Source organism: Dromaius novaehollandiae, chromosome 18, assembly GCF_036370855.1.
Source record: "Dromaius novaehollandiae isolate bDroNov1 chromosome 18, bDroNov1.hap1, whole genome shotgun sequence".
Lineage (NCBI taxonomy): Eukaryota > Metazoa > Chordata > Aves > Casuariiformes > Dromaiidae > Dromaius > Dromaius novaehollandiae.
In genome coordinates this window covers 10,290,189-10,312,037 of record NC_088115.1, presented here as the reverse complement: position 1 = coordinate 10,312,037, position 21,849 = coordinate 10,290,189, and the positions used below count along the sequence as shown (strand labels likewise).

The 21,849-nt window shown below is 38.2% G+C and overlaps 1 protein-coding gene and 1 long non-coding RNA gene across 3 annotated transcripts in view; one reads left to right on the top strand and one right to left on the bottom strand.

Moving 5' to 3' along the window:
• Window positions 1-21,815, top strand: part of CA10 (carbonic anhydrase 10) — a 214,960-nt gene extending 193,145 nt beyond the window's left edge. For both annotated transcript variants that reach the window (XM_064522670.1, XM_064522671.1), the window contains 5 exons: window positions 7,016-7,111; window positions 9,429-9,501; window positions 17,092-17,246; window positions 19,569-19,743; window positions 20,598-21,815. In XM_064522670.1, coding sequence (XP_064378740.1) covers window positions 7,016-7,111; window positions 9,429-9,501; window positions 17,092-17,246; window positions 19,569-19,743; window positions 20,598-20,620 — 522 coding nt within the window. In that variant the 3' untranslated portion in view covers window positions 20,621-21,815. The remainder of the gene's footprint in view (window positions 1-7,015; window positions 7,112-9,428; window positions 9,502-17,091; window positions 17,247-19,568; window positions 19,744-20,597) is intronic.
• The window catches only part of LOC135330260 (uncharacterized), an 87,111-nt gene that overhangs the window by 53,372 nt on the left and 11,890 nt on the right, over window positions 1-21,849 (bottom strand). The gene's annotated exons all lie outside the window — the stretch shown is intronic.

Below are 21,849 nucleotides of genomic sequence, written 5' to 3'. Positions count from 1 at the left end.
AGCTGGTGAAATTTTACTTTCTACTGTAGTCCACTGGATGCTTAATGAAACATCAAGTTTTAAATATTGTCTGAAATAGCTTTTTTTCCTGCTTGCAAAAGAATTAAAGTAAGACTTACAAAAGAAATAAGAACATATTAAAATCTTGCATGGAAATACTTTTAAAACTCCTACACTTCATTCACAGTCATTTTTTTTTTTTCTCTAGATACAGTGTTAGGGTATAAGCAAGCTACTGAACAGGAAGGTAGAAGGACTAGGTATATTTTGGTCTTTTAGTAACCTTATCAATTTAAGATGCCAAGTCAGCAACCAAAACGGCTGTCCTATTTAATATTTGATTGTCATTGATCTCTTCTTGAAATACTATAAAACACGTAGCTCCAGTGTTTTAGAACAGACACCCCAGGAAGCCTAAGTCTGTGACTCACCTTTCATCTGTATGTCTGTAACCAGAGATAATTACTTTCAACCTAAAGCAGCAGATGTTACTTTTTTCAATGTCATAATATGTGCTGAAAATAACAAATGGTGTTAAGTACTTGGAGGGGAATCCTGGATAAAGCTCACTAGCTACCATTTGTTGAATAGAAGTATCAGAAGTTACTTCCTGTTACCAACTGGTCATAACGAAGTGTTAGACACCATCTGCAGCTTAACTGCTAATTCCTAGTGCATAATTATTTCTAGTAAAATAGATTTCACAGCCAGGTACAGTTAACTCTTGACTGTATTTCTACTTTACTGCATAATGCATTACTGCATTTCTCTGCAAATGCTTTTATACAGCTGCCTTCTCAAAAGCAGGAGAAAAAAGAGTGCCTTTCTTTTGTTCTTAACCTTATTCTTTTAAACAAAAAAGAATTATAATATTTTTTATTTTTCTATGATAAAATTGCTGGCACATTGCTATAAATGTGGATGATGAGCCTTTCTATTAAACCAGTATTTTATAGGCATTTCTCTTAAATCAAGAAATAACTGTCAAAAGCAATAAAAAGGTCCCCAAACATTTGTCAGCAACAGCCTGAAGAACCTGGTTTTTAATATAGTAAGAATGTTAAAGAGATTTAGAGATATAAAATTATTTAAAACTAATGTTTCTGGCATTTCTCCTTTGTTATATAAAACTAAATTAATGTTTTTAACTGATTTTAATCTTAAAACCACAGTAGTCTGATAAAATGCTACGTAAATCGCTGGAAGTCTAGGTGGTCACGTAAAATTTATTTTACCAATTTTACCAATTTAGTAAGAGTACCTCACTGCTGTAGGCTTATACATATAACATAACAGATAGGTAGATGTATGGGTTAATTAATAAGTTTGTGGGTAATACCATCTTGGCTGATATTAACATTTCTTGGAAGAGTATCTTGTGCATGAGAAAAAGATGTTTTAGTTCTGCAAAGACAATTACCATGAATCGTAATTTATATTTTCCTAACCTGCGCTAACAGCTTTCTTCTGAATCCAGTAACAGCTCGGTTCTCCGGCTGCTGGTTTGGGCAGGCTCACTGAAAGCAAAAAAGGGATTGAGGATTGGACCAAAGAACTTAAGTTCTTGCCCTACTTGAATTGTACTGCGTTGTGCCTTGAGCAGGCCAGAAGTATCCACCAGAATGAGATAACTAAAGACATTTAAATACAGTGTATTCTACTTGTGTATGGGTGAGCATGTATGTGAACACAGAAGTTTTGATCATTATAAGAATTCAGGAACAGATAACATTAATATCCAGCTCGAAATCCTAAACAGCAATGAAAAAACTATTACATCCTCATTTTCTTTCTTAAATGCTTATTGTTATTGAGCAACATACTGTAAAATTCTTGGCACTTGCCAAAGATGGGAAATTCTCCACTGCGTCACCGTACATTTGTGGAGTGCCAATGGGTTTTGGTCTCCTGAGACAAGATAAAGCAGGACCACTGGTTTCACGAAGTGAGGACCCCAAACCTCATACCTGTTCAGACTCACAAAATTAAGGTCACAAATAACTCCTAGGTAATATGATGTTACTGCTCTTTGGGAATGCTTTTAAAAGAACTGTAACAGCATCTGTATTTTAATATAGGACTATCAAATGTTGTTATTAATGGGTTTTAACACATTAGAATTAATTTGCTCACTGGACTCCTGCCAGACAGAAATTATATTTCTTTCAGTGTTCTTATTAAACTTCATGTAAACAAAAATGCATAATTTTTTCCTTAATGAGATCGTAGTCACTTTCTGCAAGGACTCTGAATCAAAACAAACATTGAGCTTGTCTTCCCCCCTGCTGTGCTGGAAATTTGCTTTGTATTCGTTTCCAGTCAGGTATCCCAACAGTTCATCACGCAGCACAGCCTAATAAAACTAATATAGTTACAGGTGAGCTGATCCCTGCTGCCATTCACTTTCTGGTTTAGGTCCCTCATCGTTTACAAATCAAAATAGTTATGTGCACAATCACAACGCTCCCAGGTGAGAGAAGAAGGGTATTTCCACCACTCGCAACAGCAGTGCGGGAACGCTGTGTGTGAAGTACGGCGGTATTTTACATCCCACCAGTTCCAGAGTTCCCCGTGTGCCACTGCAGCACCTCGCAGTGATCGAGCACTTCTGAAAGGGTTGTGCACGCACCAGATCAGAGCTCTGCAATGCACAAAGGGTTCTGTCTAACTTTAAAAATTGTTAAAAGATTGCTAAAAAGAGTCTCTGGCATCTTTGACACCCAGGAACATACACAGCAAACTACCATCTTTATGCTTAGCCAAACCGCCTTGGTCAAATGCCCCACTCCTGCCACTAGCTCTGCCCCAAGGGACACGCTTCACCTAGGCGAAGGATCAAGGACAGGAAGGAACACCATTGCACAGGAGAAGCAGTACGTGCTGCACAAACAGTACGAGTACAAGGAGCACAGGGCTGATCTCCAGCAAAGCACAGGCTGAGAGCAGGTTATTACCGTTATAAACACACACACACACGTTCTGGGGGAGCGAATCAGATGGGCTCCCACGGCAGCCGGAGCGTGAGCAACAGGACCAGCCTACGTGATTTTGCCCCGCAGACGCAGCCTCGTGGGCTGAGCGGCGCACGGCCCGTAGACGAGCCCCGATGTACCGCAGGCGGCTGGTGCTCACGCTCCCCATGCTGCCAACCGGGCGCCCGAAGAGGGCTGCGCCTGCTCCTGGCCCAGCGCACGCTCCTGAGCAATGCAACAAGGGCCCGCTCTGGATTTTCATCAGCTAAAATGAGAGTAATTAATCTTAATTCTCTTCTTTTTGCTGAAAAATAGAACTTCTATTGCTTGAGGAAAACAAAGAGCTATCGGTTGCTTTGTGGCAAATTAATCTTAAAGGGGGAATCTTCCAAAGAAAATCAATAGCTTATAACAAGATTCTATATTGGTTTTGAGCCCTGAAACTCAAGCCAGAACCAAAAGAGATTTTTAGCATTGCAAGTTTGCTCTCGTTGTGCTTTGTTTTTAATATAAAGTGATCGTTTGAAAAAGTGAGATTTTCACATATAAGCAAGTTTAGTTACCTTCATGGAAGACTCCAGTAATATTTAAAATGGATTATAAGATTACAGGTATTTCAGAAGGCTTTAAAGAAATTACTCTCCAAAGAAGGTATTTAATAGAGAATTATATTTTTAAATCTGCATATAGTATTCTAAACCTGAGACATCTTTATTCATTTATACCTTTCTATATTAGCCTGTTCCATAAGAGAAACTTGGAAAACGATGTCTCCTTATGTGGTCACCCTTGTTTAAAAAAAAAAAAATAGTAATAAATGTAACCACAATGCCATGGAAACAGCTCCAAAGTTATGTGGGGAGAAGGGGGGGAGAGCGTAATTTTAACACAGAGAAAGGTGACAGTCTTTAGAAGAAAAAGAATTTCACTGGGCCCTGGGTGCTTTTGGAAACACTAAGGCATAGTGAGGCGAAAGGATCTTCTCAAACTGCAGTGAAAGCAGATTTCTCAGTCGTACTCTCCAAGCGGTTCCTAATCAAATGGAGGGGTGACGGCAGGGAGGAGCGGGGAAGGCCGGCAAGCCTGCAGGAACAGGGCGTGGGGGAGGAAAAGCACTCGGACGCACTGGTAAAGAATGCCAGGGTCTCAGGCAAGGAGTTGCACTATCACAACAGTTTAATATGGGTTGGAGGGATCATTTATAGATCAGCAAAGGAAATAACTACTGTAATTTCTGGTCAGTTCAAGGTTGTTAAGTCATTCCCACGCAGCTGTTGACTGCCTGCAGTCCAGGTGTGAGTTCTGCACAGACTGAACGGTGTCTTTCACGCCAAGAGCAGCCTCTGCCAGCGGCAGGACACTGCTTGGCGCAGAGCCCCCCACCCTCTTGCCTGTTGCTGTGTAGGGCGCTGCACTAGACTAAAACTGCACAGGACACTGGGCCCCATGCAGCGGGGCTGGGGCAAATATCTGATTTGTGGTCACATATACTTTAGGAGTCTTATTTCCATAAGTCCCATCAGTAAAAACGAGTGTGATGTGGACTCGGGGCTTCCATGGGTTGTCCTCAACTTGCACTTACAAAAAGAGGGAGAATTTGGCCCTTGCTTTCAGCTTGTTCATCTTGACTGGTCCTGCACTTGCATTTTGGCTTGTTAGATCAGCTAAATTAATCCAGTTCATTGTTATTCTGCAACTTTGTACAGAAGGAATTCTAGTCTAAAGCAGTTCTCATTGCTTATTTTCTTGTTAATTCACATGTTAATTTAGCTGCCAGACTGAATAGTTGTACATAAAAAGAAGAATATACGTTACTGAGCTTAAAAATTTCAGCATACAAAGTCCCAAGAAACAGGATGATATCGAAGTTTGGTAGTATCACAAACCGTTGACTAATGAGCCTACAACCTCCGTGTGCTGTACAGTAAACGCTCTCATTAATTCTTTACAAGACCTTTAGAAAAGATGCTGCATTCATCCTGCTTCCTAGTTGTCAGAGCTCAGTAGATGACTTCACTGTCTACTTTGACATTTTTACTTTTTCGTTCCAGTTTGGTTTGATTGCTTGCCTTAAAAAACGCCTACTGTGTGAATTGTAAAAAGGTCAACCAACAGTTCCCAGTCCAGAGAGGAGAAAACTTACTGAAATGAACACATTATAGCAGTAATTTTGACCCTTGCATTATTTTTTTTTCTGTGAACTGTTAGTTGTAAATAGTAAAGCTGTATCCCAGAGATCATCTAATCCTACCAATGCAAATGTGCTCTCTCCTTCCAGAATTTCCATTGCCCCTTTTCACATCTGTGTCCAAGCACCAAAGCAACACCACTGAGGGATTTGGGGAGTGTAGGGGAGGGCGAGGTTTGGGGGATTTTTTGGTTTTACATTTGGAAAGCCTGTAAGGTCTGATTCTGATTAATATACCATCAAGTATCAAGCTGTGATAGACGGAGGTACCAGTGGTGCAGGTTATGCATCATTTGGGGTGTGTTACAACTCCGATCACTCCTAGCACATTGATACATACTGAAGAATATACATATTTGGATGGCAAAGCAAGACTTCATCTTTGTCTGAATGTGCACTGCAGATCATACAGGGAGGTAATTCTTGCAGAGAAAATCTTGCAGTTTTTCCGTTTATGGTAGAGGACACCAAACATTGCATTCCAAAAGACAGCCACAAATACTGTAAAATACACCCTATTTCAGTGATTTTTTTTTCCTGGTTATGAACATGAAAAGCCTAGTATGATGAAATTTCTTTGCCTGCAATATTAGTCTTGGGCCATTTCTAAGGTTAAAGTGACTATCAGAACAGGAAAACAAATTTCATTTATTACTGTGAGCAAAATAAAATACAACCATAGAGGTTTTGGAGATTTTGAACAGGAGTTAGAATAAAACCCACACACTTCAAATTTGGTTTGGGTTCAAATATAAAAAGGAATTCAGCCAATATTAAGTGACATTAAAAATACAGATCAAATTAACACTGGTTTCATTAACACTGTATAAGTCTATTGATTTCAGTAGACTCACTTTAGATTTATGCTGGTATGTGGAAGCCACAGTGACCTGCTTTTTTGACTGAAGTCCAAGAATACACCAAAATTCTCATGTTAAACCATACTGGGTTTTTTGGTTAATGTCATAACCAAAAATCCAGATATTAAGATGTAAACGCTCAGTATGATCCTTTTCCACCTGCTGGTATAAGTTGCTAGCTAAATAAATTTACCTACAAAGCTTAAAATTTAAATTAGCAGGCCTAGTGTCCTCAAACTATAAAAAGTACCTGTGAAAAAAGTTTCTCTGATGCTTCACAAGCTCATCTTACGAGGAGATTCATTCGTCTAGTCCTTCATGAGTTGTTCTTGACAAATCCCATTTTCCCTGGTCTTGCAGTAGTGACAGAGATTTAGTCCTAAATGTAATTTAACCTTTATTATTATATTACTACATGACACTCAGTACTTGTCATAATACATCACATGGATTAGCGCACAAGAAGTCCTAGTAAATTCAATCAGGAAAATACAATTACTTGTATGCCATTAAAATGTTTTTTGCTGTTTTTTTTCTTTTGATTCTTTCCTTCTTCAATTATTTGAGTTTAAATAATTAGGCTGCCTGGTCTGTAAAGTCCAGAAAATGCATTTCTTCAAATATTTCAACCCTTAACTCTTTTGTGTTTGGTTTGAGGCTGAAAAGTAGAGATTATCTGATGCACATGACAAGTGCTGTTGCAATAGGTAAATGATGTCAACCCCTGCAGTGCAATTCATAACTTGATGTGGGTAAATTCACTTAGTGGCAGTTTAGAAGACGACACACTGGTGCTGTGCCAGTTGGAGCCAGATGGTAACTGAAATTATTAAAATCATGCATGCTGCAGAACCTCTGAAAAACTGCACTGTTACAAAATCCTAAGCATGGTTGGGATCCTAGTACAAACCAATTGGTGTATATAATATTTGTAAACAGTGTATGGTATGATTTGCCACTGCTTACTTGTCATCTTTCCCTTCCCTGCTTTCTAGGTTCAGCTAATCCACTATAACCATGAGCTCTACACAAATGTCACAGAAGCTGCAAAGAGTCCTAATGGCTTGGTGGTAGTTTCCATATTTATGAAAGTAAGTATTTAATATTCATCAATATTTAACGTATAGATGATGGACTTATTTTCCGATGCACTGGAATTCTACACTACTCATTACAGCATTGCAGTGCCTAGAGGCTCTGACCTGGGATCCAGAGACAGCACTGTCCTGGGGACTGACACACAATTCCTGCTCCAAAGCATGTACAGTGTCATGTAGGGAACATGAAAAGGGATATGGCAAGGCAATAAATAAATAAACAAAAATACACCATACATCATAAACAGTATTCAATGCTTTAAACAGCTTTGACAGAAGTTACTAATTTTGCAGAAGCAAACGCTCCACAATTACATTGGATAATCCTTTTTTCTCATCCTTTCTGAAAAATGCATTACCTCCCAAAATGATGTTTATGTTATGCAATTATGTATCTCTGTTTCATCACTTTAAAAAAGCACATATTTCTGAAGAAGTGCTTCATCCTGAAGTAAATAGCTTTCATTATCAAAGCTTACATATTTAGTATCTTATTTCTTTTTAGTGTTCTTTAATCCCAGTTCCTAAGGTAAAGTTCCTGTCTAAACAGTAACCTCAGAATTAAAATATGTATTTCATGGAGCATCTTGGCAGATTAGATATCAAAATTGCCTTTTGAACAGGTCTAACATTTCAGAAAGCATGGAGCATCTTGGCAGATTAGATGTCAAAATTGCCTTTCGAACAGGTCTAACATTTCAGAAAGATATTTAAGTTACCTCTTTCATCCAATATGTATTGTATTATGACCAACAACCTAGCCTGAATTCATGCACAAGGATAAAAGGATAATGCATTCTTTCTATGTACTTCCCGAGTTGCACACCTAACATAATCACAGAACGGTTGAGGGTGGAAGGGACCTCTGCAGATCACCTAGTCCAACCCCCTGCTCAAGCAGGGTCACCTGGAGCATGTTGCCCAGGATCATGTCAAGATGGAGACTCCACAACCTCTCTGGACAACCAGCTCCAGCACTCCGCTACCCTCACAGTAAAGAAGTTTGCCCTTATGTTCAGATGGAGCTTCCTGTGTTTCTGTTTGTGCCCACTGCCTCTTGTCCTACTGCTGGGCATCACTAAAAAGAGTCTGGCCCCATCCTCTTTACACCCTCCCTTCAGATATTAATACGCATTGATAAGATACCCCCTCACTCTTCTCTTCTCCAGGCTGAAAAATGGGCAACAAAATTTAGTATCTGCCTCACCATCTTCCTTCCCCAGGCCTCTCCCACCCACATGAAAAGACATGTTTTACTTCAAATATCCAAAGTGATTAGAAAAACTAGAAGAATGATATATTCAATATTAAGATTGACAAAATGATTGATGGATAACAAATGAAATATTTTCAAATCAAAAATATTTTAGTAAATGTTGAGTTAGGAAAAACTACACATTAAGAGCACTGGATCCATTTGTTACTAAGAGACATAGCAGATTCTGTTCCCAATATGACTATCAATCACTGATCTTCTGATTGCATGGATTCAGCATAATACCGCAAAAAAAAAAAAAGTTCTGCTTGCTCCAGGTGAAAAAAAATAATAATTTGGGGAAACAACTATTTTAATTTTAGAGTCTTCCCTTCCACAAAATGGAAACTGAACTGAATTATCCTGAAGGCTACCCAGCAAACAGAGCTAGATTATAGCTTATGCAATATCCCATTTACTTTTCTAAGTCTCAGTTAAGATTTCAAGAACTTTTCAAGTTTCAAAATAAACTGATTTCATTCTAGATAAATGCTGGATGTGTAATAACAGAAGAAAAGAAACACATTGCAGAATAATAGAAAGAAAGGAGTAGGATATTAGAAGGCTAGGTATAGAATTAACAAAATGCATCCATAAAAAAATCTGTAACACTGATTTTGTTGCTAACCAATAGTGATTTTGCTACTTGTAGTGCAATAAAATATGTTGATAATGTATATATGGCCCTGCACAAAAAATGATGCCTCTAAGTCTTCTGTTTGTCACTTTTCCTCTTAATCCTCCCCAGATATGCCTGTCTTAATGTAGGCTGAAATTTATACCTTTTTTTTTAATCTAGTAATTTCATTCCTATATGTAAAAACAAAGAGAAGACAGATTTTATTTGCAAGCTAAACAGTGTGCTGGAAGGAATTTCAGCACTGGAAATATATTTCTCAATGAATAGAAAAAGAATAGAATACCTTTTGTGAAAATCCTACGTAACTATATTAACCACCTGTGTGTGCGCATGTGTGTGTACACAGAACAGATACATTTTTCAGAAAGGAAATGTTTGTGTGATGATTTTGACAATGAACATTTTCTCTTCTGTAGGTATCTGAATCATCAAATCCATTTCTAAATCGTATGCTTAACAGAGACACCATTACAAGAATAACGTATAAAAGTAAGTTTCTTTTCATTTACTATGGCTAATAGCTGTACGCTTTTAGTATCACATAACAGATTTAGTGAAGTAAGAGGCACTTTACAATGGGCAGAAATTTCGAATCTTGCATTGCCAGTAATGCTGCACAATAAATTTAGTGATTTGAAAAATCTAGTAAGGGCATCAATTCATGCAATGAATTTCAAAGTTCAAAGCCTATTTCACATTTGAACAAACAATAAATTAATGAAATTATATTTAACAAATACATGTGCTGTACTCATACGGAATACTCAGGAGAAACTGCTTAGTGTTGGCAACTAAAGTTACAAGTGGAGCAGCCTGTACTATATCCTACCAAATTACATGAAGATGCTGCATCATTACCTGTTTTACTATGCAACTGTGTATTTAGTATTAATTAATCATTTCTTTTTGCACACAAAAATATGGTATGTCTATTCAACTATTGCTACATTTAATAGAAATTACAGAAAGAGGTCATTATTATAGCATGTATATTTGTTGTACTCACATTTGGAATTCTTTTAACTGACTGGTCAAAAACTCCACGTTAGTATATTGAACATGTGGAAAACTGCAGCTTAAATGTCAGCTAAAATTAGGGTAATTTAGAGAAAGTCATGAAAAATACATAGATCTGAATGGATCAAATTAAACCTCTTCTCCTGAAAAATTATTCCCTTTGTCAACTATTCTCTTGAATTCCAAGTGGCCATTAAGTTAATAAAATAAGCTAAACAATATGAGAATTTAACTTTTGAAATAAGTACACAGCAAACTGAAAAATTAAGGAAAAGATCTTAAAACTCCACCCCCATTTGTTATTCTGTAAACAGCGTCTTAACATTTTTCAGGAATTTCATTAATTTTGCTTTTGCCTATGAAAGGTGGGAGTTGTTCATGATAACTAGAATGAGATTTGAAGTGAGGACTCTGGGATTTGGTTCCCAGTTCCATCAGTCTTTGCCCCAGTTTACCTCTGTGTAAATGAAATACATCGTAACATGTACCCTATGACAACATAGTGTTAATTTGAAAACCTAGCATCTGAAAATCCAGAGATCTCAAAAAAATCTATTTAACTTCAACAAAAATTACAGAACTTTCAGTTTCTGATTGAAAGGTTTGGAGAGGTTTCTGCACACATCCCCCTAAAGCATACAGTCTGATTTCTTTCCATGGACTCCACCTTTTTCGCTCCCTTCAAAGCTAGAATTGTAAAAAGAAAAATTATGGATTTTAGATCTTAAAAAGACTCTGATTTCCTACATAAACTCATGGCACAGAATTTTACCCACTAATTTCTGAACAAGAGAGTATTAGAGAGGTTTTGAGTCATGACATACAGAATTTGAGCAATGGAGCCAACGCAACCACATTCTGAGCTGGTTGTTCCATTCCTTGTCCTCTCCTAAAAACGCACAACTCTTACATTGATATTTCTCTAGTTTTACCTTACAGTCACCAAATCTTGTTACATCTTTGGTGAAAATAAGAGTCCTCTATTATGACAAAACTCTCTTCTCCAAGGTACTTTAGAAAGGAAGGTGACAGAGGCTTCCCCTCAAACATTTTTTCCAGATTGCTCCCTCAGCGTGAAATGTTTTCTTATCTGCATGGAAGAAGCAGAAGACTGGCCCAGTTTTTAGACTGCTTATCCTCATTCCTTGCAAAAACACAGTAATGTTGCTCCTCTAAAAGCTTCCAGCCTACCAGTGCTGCTGCAGCATCCTGGGGACAGGGGAGATTATGCTTAAGGCTATGTGTGTCTCTTCTCAGGCTCTTTCACTCCCAAATCATGTATTCCTTGGGGACCAGCCAAAAGATTCCTGACTGTACAACAAAGGAAGCTGCTTTTCCCATGTACACACACAAAGACCTGCCAGGTCTCGCACACTGAATGGGAGAAGACTCCTGTCCCATTTTTCCCATCACAACGCCTGTATCTCATATATTTATATGAGTGTCACAGCTTTGCTGGTACTCCTTGGCCCCCCATACTTCGATAGCTAGCCAGTGGAGCAAAGTCTGGGCAACTTGTGGTTGCTCAGAGCAAAGTCATGGTTATGGAAATGCTGCTCCACAGGGCAGTAAGGAACAGGCAGCATCTTTCCTCCGTTGTGCGAGTGAGCATGTAACCACCACCTACCCCAGCAGGCACACATATCTCCCCTGTAATATCTCACAGCACAGCAGGTCTCCTGCCTGGCCATCAGAAAGTTGCAAGGTTTTAATTACAAAGAGCATGGTCTGCCAACGCAGAGTGTCCCCAATACACAGCATTGTCCTTGCGCACTGCTTTGTGATGGTTTAGAGCAAGGCCCTCTCTCACCCCAGAGTTGGCTGTGTCCTACAATCTTTCACCGATTGTTTTTCTTTTCAGCTTTGTCTCTCTAGAAAGAAAGTACAATTCCAATCACACCGAATTTGGTTATACTAAATGAAATTCGACACTGAGATGAACACATAACAGAGGTTTCAAAATCAATGATTACTGGAACTGCTTTAATTTTAAATCATTGTTGTCACTAACTAGTGTATCTGTTAAAATGAAAACCGTGGTAGATACAGTGCACACAATATTCTCCAGTACACTGGTTACTTACTGTAGTAACAAGTATTGACTGGGAATTTTTTAGTGCAAATTGGGAACGTGCAAATGTTATTGAAAGTAATTTTGTAGTTGTCTTGCATGATGGATTATAGCATCATTGCTGAAAACTAATTTTACTTCTTGTATTGCAAGGATTTCTATTCTGCCTTAAGCAGCTGGAGTTTTTTAGCTTGTGCTTCAGGGATCCACTCCTGAAGTCAATACTCCTGACAAAATGACCAGTCGCAGCATGCTCGACAGGAGTGTGGGGTGAATGATAAGTGGAGAATTGCCTTAGAGTCAGGACAGTTAGTAACACAACTAAAGTACTGGGCAACAATGTTAAAGGACAACAACAAGATTAAGAGCTCTCTACACTGCTGCAGGAAATTTCCAAGGACAAAATGCAATGAGAGGGGGATATCTACTATTGAATATTAATGGTTAAAATGAGGTAAAACAGACCCCAAGAAATTTTTAAGAATATTTTCAATGCTTATTTTATTCTGTTACCATAGCACAAAAAATCCACTTTGAATTTGTAGAGAAAAGTGATCTTTTAAACAGAGCTCAGCCAGAAGTTATGTGAATATCTCTAAAGAAAAACTACTTTAATATTCCTCTTTCAGAAGAACAACTGGTGAAATAAGTTAGTTTTCTTTCATAACAGATATGCTATATTAGCTTTCACTTTGGTCTCAAAAGAGGTCCAAGTGTTTGCCTAACGCTGGGAAGAAGTGGCACTTGAGCTTCCCAAAATTTCATATAGAAATTTGGGTTTGCCATTCTGCATCCAAATACTGCCAGGCACTCAGCCACGCCAAAGCTAGGTAAAATTTTGAATTCCCTCAACCTCTAGCTATTTTATAGATAACATACAAATGAATAGAGTATTCTAATTTTAACAGATTATTCTGAAAAAGCTTAAGATTCATGTTTCTAGAAATAAAAGACTTCCAGTTTCTCAGGGCTCACATTTCAGTGTTCCAGCCTGGGCTGTCTGAGGGACTGAGCTCTTCTAGCTCCCGTCACAAGCAGTAAAAGAAAGCTGTGGAGAAACTGAGTCAGGATTAAAAAGCTGAGGATCTCTATGTTCCTTACCCTGTATTCTGCTTAGGCCTCCCCTTTTGGATTATGCTATTATGAACTTCAAAATCTAATGGGGCTTCTTTCATTCAGTAAATAATATATTCCTTATAAACACTACTGTTTTAAAGAGAACACATGTAAAATCTGCTGTAAAAGTAGACCCCACAAAGCTGTTACAAATCTAGGGATAAAAGAATACGATTTCCATCATTTGTTAAGAAAATTGTCTGAGTCAAGGCCCTTATGTAAATGAATGCGACAGCTAATGAAATGTAATTTGTATAGAGAAGAGTTCACAAGTTCAGAAATCACCGCAAGGCACAAGCTGATCAAGATAAACAGAACATGGGCTGCAGACAGGAATGATGCTGAGAATCCAGCAAAGTCTGGATGGGTTTATTAAAGGAAGCTTAGTATGGACTAGAGATGCAGAGGAACACACACACACGCTGATTTTGACCATTTTGAACTATATACCTGCAATAAAAAGCACCAATAAAGACAACACATTGAAGTGTTGCAGTCTATGATTAGTGCAAATCCACCAGTTATGTTACAGATCCAGAAAAGGAAATCTTATCAAGACTTGGGGGAAGGGAAAGAGTAGAGCTGCTCATGGGAAAAACTGGTGACAACCAAACACATATTCCACAGCCTTTTCTCAGGCCACTGCTATTGGAGATGTCTGACTCCCCACAGGAATATGACCCTTATACAGGCATGAACGAATACTGCCTTTACTTGGCTAACCTTGTATTTCATTATTTCATTCACCTCTCTCTTTCCTTTCCTTGAGACACACTGAAATGATGAAATTTTTCCCCAGTAGCTTTCCCATTAATTACAGCTGATGGATTTTGACACTGAGCACAATTTGGTGTCTCTCCATAAACATTCTCCCAGTGAAAATAGAAGCAATGAAGCAGATTTGGAGCAGCTCCACTGTTCAGTGCTGGTTGGGGTGAGGGAGATGGGCAAAACTTTCAGCACACAGCAACCGAAATATCCACCTGGGCAAAGAGCACTCATGACTGCAGAATGGTGGTCAAATACAATATCCACAGGATGTTTTGCAGGTCCCCACCATGCAAACAAGGTAAGCTAGCAGTTGATCCAAAGCTCAGTAAGGCTAAGGAGAGTACTTCTGCTGATCTTCAGAGCACTGGCAGGCATCAGGCCTGCCTGCATGAATAGGGTGTCCCTGCCCCCTGCTCCCACACTGATATACACCTTATTCGGCCCCTGGAGCTCCATTATATTCTCAAAATGACTAAACTCTGTGAAGCCACAGAAAAAGGTTAGAAGTCCACATCAAAAGAATGAATTCAGGCAATGCGAGGCAACTCCAAAAACTCCATGGTTAACTGCACTAGTACCTGCAGCAAATCTGTTTCTGCATCTTCCATTTGATAACTAGTTGTATTGTTAATAATCTGTGCACTGTTCTGAGTACAAAAGTAGTCAGTCAGAATGTGGTGCACACAAAAAACCCTTATATCATCAATTTCCCTCATCTGCACTAATCTTTAGATAGCTTTCCATCTTCTAGTAGACATTTCAGGGCAAATTCTACCTTGTTTAAATCATTTCAGTCCCACTGAAGTCAATATGGATATGACAAAGCAGATTTGGTCCTTAGAGTTTGAAACTACCTGTTCTGACTAACGCTGTGCCATTTGGAGCTAACATACCACTCTCCATGGTTCATAAATAATGAACGGGATGTTCATGTGGGAAAGGGAAAGCTGTGTGATGATTCACTGAAAACAGGCACTAGCTTGAAAAAATGCATTCATCTTCTCATGTAATTCTAACAAAATTACTGTTGCACTGCAAACAATGTTTTTAATTAATAGGACGCAGGTGTATTCAATCATCTCTAGCTGTTAAAATTTAACAGCATGTAATACTATAACAATGGTTTTGCACTTTCACCTGGAAAAATTTTGGTTTAGAAACAGACTCTGTGTCCCAGCATGTGGGCCAGTGAAGGCTGAACATGTTAACAAAGGTGACAGATTCAGTCACCTGTGGGACAGGAACAGGACTGTCCCCTCTACCTGAGGATCCAGCTGTGACAGGACAATCACACTGGCTCCAAGTGCAAGAAAGTGGCAGAGGGCTGTATTTCTAACAACTTGAAAGGACATGCCAAAATTATCTTTCCTAAAATAACAAACATTTTAAACACAAAATAACTATGAGGCAATGGGCATTGCGCCCCACTAGTCCACTTCTCCTTGCCAGTCAGCAGATGATACAAATGTCTTCCCCTTGACACTTTAACTGATGCTGTAGCCACTGATGCTTTTACGCTTGGAAGCCCATAGTATGTTGACTGCACTCTCAAAATAAAAAAGTCCTCACATTTGCTTTGCCCATGTACTTTGATTTTCTGTTGCCCAAGACAGCAGTCTGCAGTATGCAGAGAGTCCATGAGTCCTTTTATTCTTTCATTACATGATATGGGACAAGCATTTTGCTTGTCTAAGCCTTACCCTTCAGCTATAATGTGTTAAGTTACAGAGTCAAAAGCTAATTTACTCTTTTCTTTTCTAGTTCTTACACACTTCCTTGATCATTCATATCTCTTTCTTTGGTTCCATTTATGATCATCGTCTTTCCTTAATGGCCAAGGAATTGTTTATTTTTTTCTTTTTTTTCTTTTTTTTTTTTTTTTAACTGTTTAAGCTCACAGTGAATGGTACATGAAAAACATCAGAGAATTCAGCAATACCGAAGTTATTGACATTGAATGAAAAGATGTGCTTTCAACATTGTTCTTTATTCTGAGCAGGAAGCATCTATTTTCTTTGCAGTATCTTCCTTTTCTGCTGTTAAAATCAGCATCAGTTCCTCTCATGTACTGAAAGGGGAAACATGCTCAAATATGCAGCATTCCCTGCCCACATTTTAGCATTCACTCTGCAAACAAATCATATTCAACACACTACATGTGGATGCAAGCACACACAGAGATTACTACTACTAATCAGCTCAGATTTCTCCAAGATGCATACTGGTAGCATGGTTTAGTGTGTTTATCCCTGAGTATTTCCTATTAAGGAACTCCAACAGTCTAAGATTCTGCAGGGAAATCATCTGAGCTGCAGCTTTAACAGCACTGTCAAAAATACTATACGGCCAGCATTACACATGGACAACAATGCACATAGCATAGAAAAGGCGGAACGACTTTGATGACTTAAAAGATACATCCATATCTCATTACGTTTTGGTACATGTCCACATGCTGAATTCTGTTGCAGAGGGATACCTCATTAATTCCCAGAGGCTTACAATAAAAGCAGGGACCCTAGTAAAATGCTTTCCAGCATACTTTTTCACCCGGATTTTAGCATTCTGAGTGAGCCTGCACTGCATCCACCCTCACTGTGCACATGAAAGGACAGCAGGCTTCATTGAGCAGCTTTATTATCATGCATTGACCTTAACTTCCTCCTGTGGTAGAAGGGCAATTAAGTTTTAACACTCTTAGCCTTCCCGAGGCTTTGTTGAGCAAAAATTATTAATCACTCCAAAATATGGTAAGTAGGCATTCTCCAAAGTCTGCTGCATCTAAATCAATAACTTCAACTTCAAGCAGCTTTTAACTCCAGCTCTTAAATGAGATTCAGATTTTCACTGTGAATGCTTGGGCTGAACTCGCACAGAAGCTGCGCATGGGCATCTAAGAGTAGAATTTAAGCCAACCAAGATTACTGAATTCATGTTACTTGCTCATGTCCGAACTTCCGGAGCATTCAGTAATTTATGCACATTATACTTCATATTTCTGTAAAACTGGCAATGATAATCTTCTAGCATAACAACTGTGTGTAAAAATGTTTGTTTTGTAAAACTATTGCTTTACTAGATTGTTTTCCTCCTCTATTCTCCAGATGATGCATACTTACTACAGGGGCTTAATATTGAGGAACTTTATCCAGAAACCTCTAGTTTCATTACGTATGATGGGTCTATGACAATTCCACCCTGCTATGAAACAGCAAGCTGGATAATAATGAACAAACCTGTCTACATAACAAGGATGCAGGTAAAAATAAAAAAGATTTACTAGATCCAGTATGTGTACAAAAGACAAGTATTTTAAACACATATTTTTGTAGCTTTATATGTGAAATTAGATTAAACCCTTTGCTGTAGGCATCTCTGCTTGCAATTTATACAGCTTATGAAAGTCCTCCAGAGTATTTTGGAAAAGTAAAAATAGTAACTATTTAGAGCTATCTAAGTATCTACACACACACACACACTTTGAAGTTGACCCTACTTTGAGGGAGGATTTGGACCAAATGATCTCCAAGGGTCTCTTCCAAACTAAATTATTCTATGATTCTATGAATGAATGTATGGGGATTCTAGAACAAATACAGCAGTGTGGTACAAAAATAACTGAGGTTCGGAAGTGTAGCTGGGACTGTTTTTAGGTCAGAAAAGAACAGGTGAATTGTGACTGTTGTGGTTGTTTAGGAACATGCTAGTTGCATGTTCACGTTGACAGAGATCCAATAAATGGAGCCTGTTGGAAAAGCCTAGCCAATGTTTTCTGGTATAGAATGAGAGAATAAATATTGCAAATATCTTCAGAAAAGTCAGAAGACAGAAGATTGATACTTTGAGGCCTCCTATTAAAAAGAAGCAGGATAAATTATGCAAAAGAGAACAGGATTCATACCATAGTCAAAATTACGCTGTTGAGGAAACACACCAGTGGAAAAGCCATGAAGATTACATTTCTGTATGACTCATTCACATTCAATCCAATGCCTAACTTCAGAAAGCCACAAATTTAACATCAACTGCACTCCTCCCTGGAGCTTCCATCAGCGAGTTGCCTACCGAGATGTGAGCTGATCTAACCCAATTCTCTTGGGTACAAGCATTCCAGAGGAACGCTTGAAATGCCATCTGCCTGTCCCGAGCATGCAGCAGAAGCAATCTGGCCTGAAAAATGCGATGAGGAATGACAAAACAACTCCCAATATTACTTTGGGATTTAAAATCATATTAACATAGTAAATAAAATGCCTTTAGAAAGCCTGAGAGATATTTTATCTTTTTGATATTCCTTCTGTCCAATCCTGTCTAGATGCCGAGAATGCCCTTTGCTTCTTTTCTAAATGGGCAGAGTAATTTAGGAGAATGACACAGCTGAGTGAGAACGGATGCATGCCATGCATTCTAAACCTTTCACGCAAGCAACCTGAACATTTCCTACAAGAAACATTTTTTGTTACAACATTAATGTACAAAACAAGGATTAGAGTATTTCTGTAGCCTACACTAGTACCTATGAGGTATAATCTCATGATACTTACTCCTTCTCATGCTTTACTGGTTAGTTATATCCTCCACTGTTAGTGCTGCAAATTGATTTCATGGAATACTTACTAATTATATATGTACTCAGACTGAAAAACTAATGCACAGCTCGTTTTCTCTGGAAGCTGTTCGGATTTCCCAATTTAAGCATTATTTCAGTTTACAGCCAGAGGACAATATTAACTTACAACCTCTTAAATGTTCAGACTGTATGTGGACATCTAAAATATTTTCTTTTCACATTTTTAAACCAAAATATTTTGAGGATTTTTGATTTACAGTTTGCAGCTATTTTTTTTTCAGTTTCCTACACAAAGTTTGAAAGGTTTTGGTTGACCTGGACCAGCTAACATGCTTTTAGCCAAAACATTTTATATAGTTCTATAGTCATTAAAAGAATCATTGCTGTCTGCGTGGTGGTTTGCAGCCAGCCTCTGCTGGGTGCACTGGAAATTCTTGATGATCCAGTAATTCCTTCTTTGCTGATCTGTAAAACTGTCTCAAAGGAAGGCCTGAGTCTACTAGAAGAACAGTACAGATACAGCACAGGCAATATCAAGATAGCCCTGTCAGTGGAGAGAGGATTTCTGTTTTTAACACTGTTTCCCAGCTTTCAGCAGCACGACTCTGTCAGTTATCCCTCCCACCCTGGCTGGGCATACACTGCTTTTGAGCACTGCCAGTCAGACTTGTGTCTTCTCAACAGCAAGCGATACTAATAGCTACACGACTTTCAGGGAATTATTTCTTCTCATTTATCAAGTTTGTTTTCTCCCACCAGCTACTACCATCTAGTACTCTGGATTCCACTTGTTTCCTGATCAGCCAAAGATACCTCATATCATTTTCATTTACTCCACAGAAAACTAGTTATTTTTGTTTAAAAAGGGACTTAGAAACAGAGGACCACAGAAGGAATGGTTTTACCTTTAGTTAAGGTGTCTCTTTCAACCCACCTCCAACTCCGAATCATTCAAATTCACCCTGACAGGAAAGAGCAGCACTAAAAATCTTTGTTTTGTATCTTGTACAGATGCATTCTTTACGGCTGCTAAGCCAGAATCAGCCATCACAGATATTCCTGAGCATGAGCGACAACTTCAGACCAGTCCAGCCTCTCAACAATCGATGTATCCGAACTAATATCAACTTTAGTTTACAGGGAAAAGATTGTCCAAACAATAGAGCACAGAAACTACAGTATAGAGGTACGTTCTACCGCCTGGATAATCATTTCCATGCTTACACTGAGCTCTTTTTGTTGAGAAACCCAAGCGTATAACAAAATATACAAATAAAAATAAATGAAACTCCAGATCTGTGGGACTAAAGGTATAAGTCAAGCATTGCATATTTGAAATGGATGAGGAAATTGGTGCTGAAGCATCCAGGAAAAACCATGACAAAAATCAGTCTGGGATGTCTAATACTTTTATACAGCAGACAGGACAGGCCTTCAACTTTCTAGCCTCATTTTAAAGTCTTCTCACCTTACAAAGTGTGTTTTGCTCTGTTTTATCCAACTTGGAAAGAAAAAGGGGGATAAGCTAGTTTTGATAATAGTTGATCTCAAACAAAAGAATAAATTTCAGTTTGGAGATGCAACACCATAGCAACTGCCCAGATTGGAAAGTTCTGTATCACATAACGGACACTAAACAGGACCAACCCAGTCACCTGGTGGTAAAGTCTTACGTTGCCACAGTTGGGGGCTCACAATTGAGCTGTAATGTGTCTTACACATCTTTTAGCCTATGTACATAGTTTTATTACATGCAATAATTGTGTAAAAGTGCCTTCTTACCAATAACATAATGGTTATGAGGAAGCAGTGCTGAAGGGCATAAAAGAAAGCACATTTCAACAACCAGGCTGATGACTTAGTTGCAACACTTCAAAGAAAGAAACAGTCATTCAGACCCAATGCTTTTCCTGGAAAAGGAGGAAATTGAGCCTCCTAGCTTTTTAAAGATATGTTAAATATAGAGTTAAATCCAGTCAATTTCATATCTGGAGTTTACTAAAGCATAATTATTTTTGTTTTGTTTCTCTTTCCTTTCAGTAAATGAATGGCTCCTCAAGTAAGGCAGACCAAGCAGGCAGAACTCACAACCTCAGCGGAATGCAACTACTGTGAATTGACATAATCTTGAATGCACCCAACCTCATTCGCTCTTTGGGTCCACGACAGCATGTGCGAACATGCTGTAAGAAATGAGCTGCCATGATGGAAACTCAACTAAAAATTCATTCATATGATCGGTGGTAATTAAAAAAAAAAAAAGTAAAAAGACAGTATTACAGTAAATGTGATTACAATTTTGATACAATTTTCCTGAACTAATTTAGCTTCACAAAGAAAGACTTTTCAGCCTTTGTACATACAAAATTCTTCCTCTTTTCCCCCTCTCCCTCAAATTAAAAAAAAAAAAAAGAAAAAGAAAAAAAGAAAAAAGGTGGCTCGGTACAGCATCAAAGTGGAGTTGTGTTCTGTGTGCCAAGTAATCCTTGGAAAGCTCTCATTATTTCACTGTCATTAATGGATTCTGACAAGACAGAACAAGAAGACTGTAGAGGATACTTATTTCTAGGTTATGATCCTTCTGTTCATTTAATTAAAAAAAAAAGGGACAGACTTTGAGAGATAAGTATTGTAAATATATCACTGCAGAATATAAAGGAAATTGAAATATTTCCCTCTTTGTCACATATCTGTAGTAGGATTTGCCAAGATCAGAATTGATCCATTTTCTGTTTCTCGTTTTACAACAGGTCATGCGTTGTGTTGGTTACTACTAACAACTCAATAAATGTGTTTAACAAATTAATTTAGTAAACTTGCTTTGGTTTATTTTTTCTTACTGAAACAATAAGCCTCTAGTACTTGTGGCTGCATTATTTGTGTTATTCTTTTTTTTCCTTTTTTACATAATTTATTTGTTTGCAGCCAATTTAGGCAACTTGATAGCAATTGGGAATACAGTTAACAAAGCTAGTATAACTCCACTTTATGGTTCATCATTAATAAGAATTGGTCTTCAGAAGCAGAACGCAGTTGAAACATATCTCAGTTTAAAATTGCCATCTTCCCTGTTGAATCCATTATTGGGATAAGCAAATTCAACCCTGTAAAAATTGGTGGTGGAAAGGGATATATTTTCTTTACAGAAAAAGCAGGAGCTGACCAAGTAAAAGCGAATGCCTTTTTTTCTTGTTTATAATGGTCATTCACTGTGTTTGGTTACTGTCAAGAACTCAATAAATGTGTTTAACAAGTTCAGGTAGTGTGTGTTTGACCTTTTTGCGCATTAAGG